Here is a 2,230-nt window from a genome sequence, read left to right as displayed (position 1 = left end):
AATGTAGATTATATCATAAAAGTCTTCTCCAAGTGAGAGTGATGACGTACCATGATGATGGTGGCATTTGGGTCTTTTGGCATAAGCATTTCCTTGCCAACAGGTCCAGTGATCAAAGCTTCATCACCAGGCTTCAAGTCACCTGAGAGAAACCCAAACAACAGCAAACTCAATAAGAAGAGTTTAAACCCCCATAAACGTAAGATATCCAATCAGAACCCCATAATTGTTCTTCGTCTTACACAAGAAGTTGGAGCAGACCCCCTTAACAGTCTCCCCGCTATCATTTGTGTAAACTAATCTCTTGACACAGAGAGAAACCTGCAAAAATTCATAGCCAGATAAGAGAAGAACTCATCTGTATTGTATTGGAGTTTTCATTGGTAATGTTATAAGAAGGAAAGCTTACAGTCTTGGAGTCTCCAAAGTCACCAATGGCACTGCTGGCGATGGAGTATAACCTCAGCTTGTGGGGCTTCCCGTTCTTATCAATTCCCTCAGGAATCACTCCTATCGATTGCCCTTCTCTATACGGAATCTCACCTAAATTTCATCATTTTTTCAACCAACCTAATCAAAATCTTGCAGTTGCAGAAGATATAATGCAAATACAAAAAAAAAAAAAAAAAAAAAAAATTNTTTCGTGAGTAGAGAAGATGACTTGGAGGAAGGTAAAGAGACTGCAGCGCTTATAGCAGCTGCCATGTTTGATCAGAATGGATGGCAAACGAAGAAGAAGATGTGGAGATCAAAGAAAAATATATGATAATAAGCAAAAAGATCAAAGAAAAAAAAGGTTAGCGGGAGATATATGATGAGGCTGTGATTGGATGTGTGTGGATTGTGTGAAGGGCAATGTGAGGCCAAGTGTTAGAGAGGATAAGTTATTACAGCTTTGTCCTAATTTAGCTTTCCCAATTTCATGCCCCTATCGTCCACATATCACATCTTTCTGCTTCCCCATCCTATAGTAGTTACTGGGCTAACTAACTAATTGGGCTCAAACAGTTTAATGGGCACTCTTCTACTTTGACATGTAGCAGCATCATCCCCCAAGGTTTCATTCATAGTCAGTTTAGTCAATAGAGAGAGACTGATGAAAGAAAAAGAAAAAAAAGAGAGAGACTCACAGGGAGGAGTCTATAACTTTTGTTTCCTTTATGCATCAGAGCTTTCATCCCAGATTACAGGAAACACCTTTAAAAAAGGCTCAAATAATCAATGATATCGTATGCAGATATATGAATCTGTACAGAAAGGATCAACAAGAGAAATATAGAGAGAGAGAGAGAGAAGATCAACTACAAAAAGCTCAAAGCCTTTTTGTTCTTGATTTACAAAGGGTAAGAGTGTATTAAACAACATCGTATTCTGCATTCGCTGCATCAAAAATCGAAGACAATGAATCAATTGAAATTGAAACCCCTGGATCCTCTCGACTGGTAAAGGTCCAGTCTGCTCTTAGCCTCCAGCAACAGAACTTCTAAGCTCTCCAGCTGTGTAACCCAAGACTGCTTCGATGCCCACTCCAACACTGCCAGAACCTCGTCCTTTGCCAGCTGCTCGCTGTCTGGAACATTGAGCGCTATGTAACAGAGGAGCTCTAACGCTGGAATCTGAACACCACTCTCTCCAAAGTAGGCCAACTGAACCAGATGTTTGCCCCCTCCAGCTTCTATAATGCCCCTCGAGTGATCTTTATGCAAGTAATTCTCTGTGCAGGCGAATTTCGTGAGGGCAACAGCTGCTTCCCCTGTCACTTCGGGCTCTCGTTCATCCATAAGCTTCACCAGAGGGCCGATCATCCGTGTCTCAGTTGCTCTGAATGTTCTAGCAAGGTTCCCAATGGTTCTGATGCAGGGGATAAGTAGCTCAGAATCTGCCATCTCGATGATTCTAAGCACTTGATCAACCACAGCCTTGCAGGCCGGGGAATTGGGTTTGAATGCGGAGCGTCTCAAATCAGCATCCTGCTCTGCAACGGCCGTGATCTCCATCAACGCCATAGCTGAGTTGTATCTGACCTCCTCGTTGCCCTTATCAATCAGAACAGCGAAGCAGAGGAGAGCTCTGGACTCTGTGATGCTTTTGCAGATGGTGGAATTGCCTTTGGCCAGCTTCCACAGCGCTCTGGCCGCCATTGCCTTAAGCTGACACTTGGTCGCTGCGTCTTCCAGCTCTCGAGTCTTGGATGCGCTCGAAGTTGAATTCTGGTGCTGCTGGAGACTGC

At 43.4% G+C, this 2,230-nt stretch overlaps 1 protein-coding gene and 1 long non-coding RNA gene across 2 annotated transcripts in view; both read right to left on the bottom strand.

The window, feature by feature from the left end:
* On the bottom strand, positions 59 to 564 carry LOC109127563. Its single transcript, XR_002034128.1, has 3 exons — positions 410 to 564; positions 243 to 321; positions 59 to 142 (listed from the first exon to the last, which is right to left on the bottom strand). It is a non-coding gene; the product is annotated as an uncharacterized LOC109127563 (long non-coding RNA).
* LOC104729109 overlaps positions 1,185 to 2,230 on the bottom strand; it is a 2,988-nt gene continuing 1,942 nt past the window's right edge. Inside the window, exon 3 of the mRNA XM_010447999.1 lies at positions 1,185 to 1,939. Coding sequence (XP_010446301.1) covers positions 1,407 to 1,939 — 533 coding nt within the window. The 3' untranslated portion in view covers positions 1,185 to 1,406. The remainder of the gene's footprint in view (positions 1,940 to 2,230) is intronic.

Source organism: Camelina sativa, chromosome 11, assembly GCF_000633955.1.
Source record: "Camelina sativa cultivar DH55 chromosome 11, Cs, whole genome shotgun sequence".
NCBI lineage: Eukaryota > Viridiplantae > Streptophyta > Magnoliopsida > Brassicales > Brassicaceae > Camelina > Camelina sativa.
Note: the sequence above shows the minus strand (reverse complement) of the source record. Positions and strands in the feature narration are given on the sequence as shown.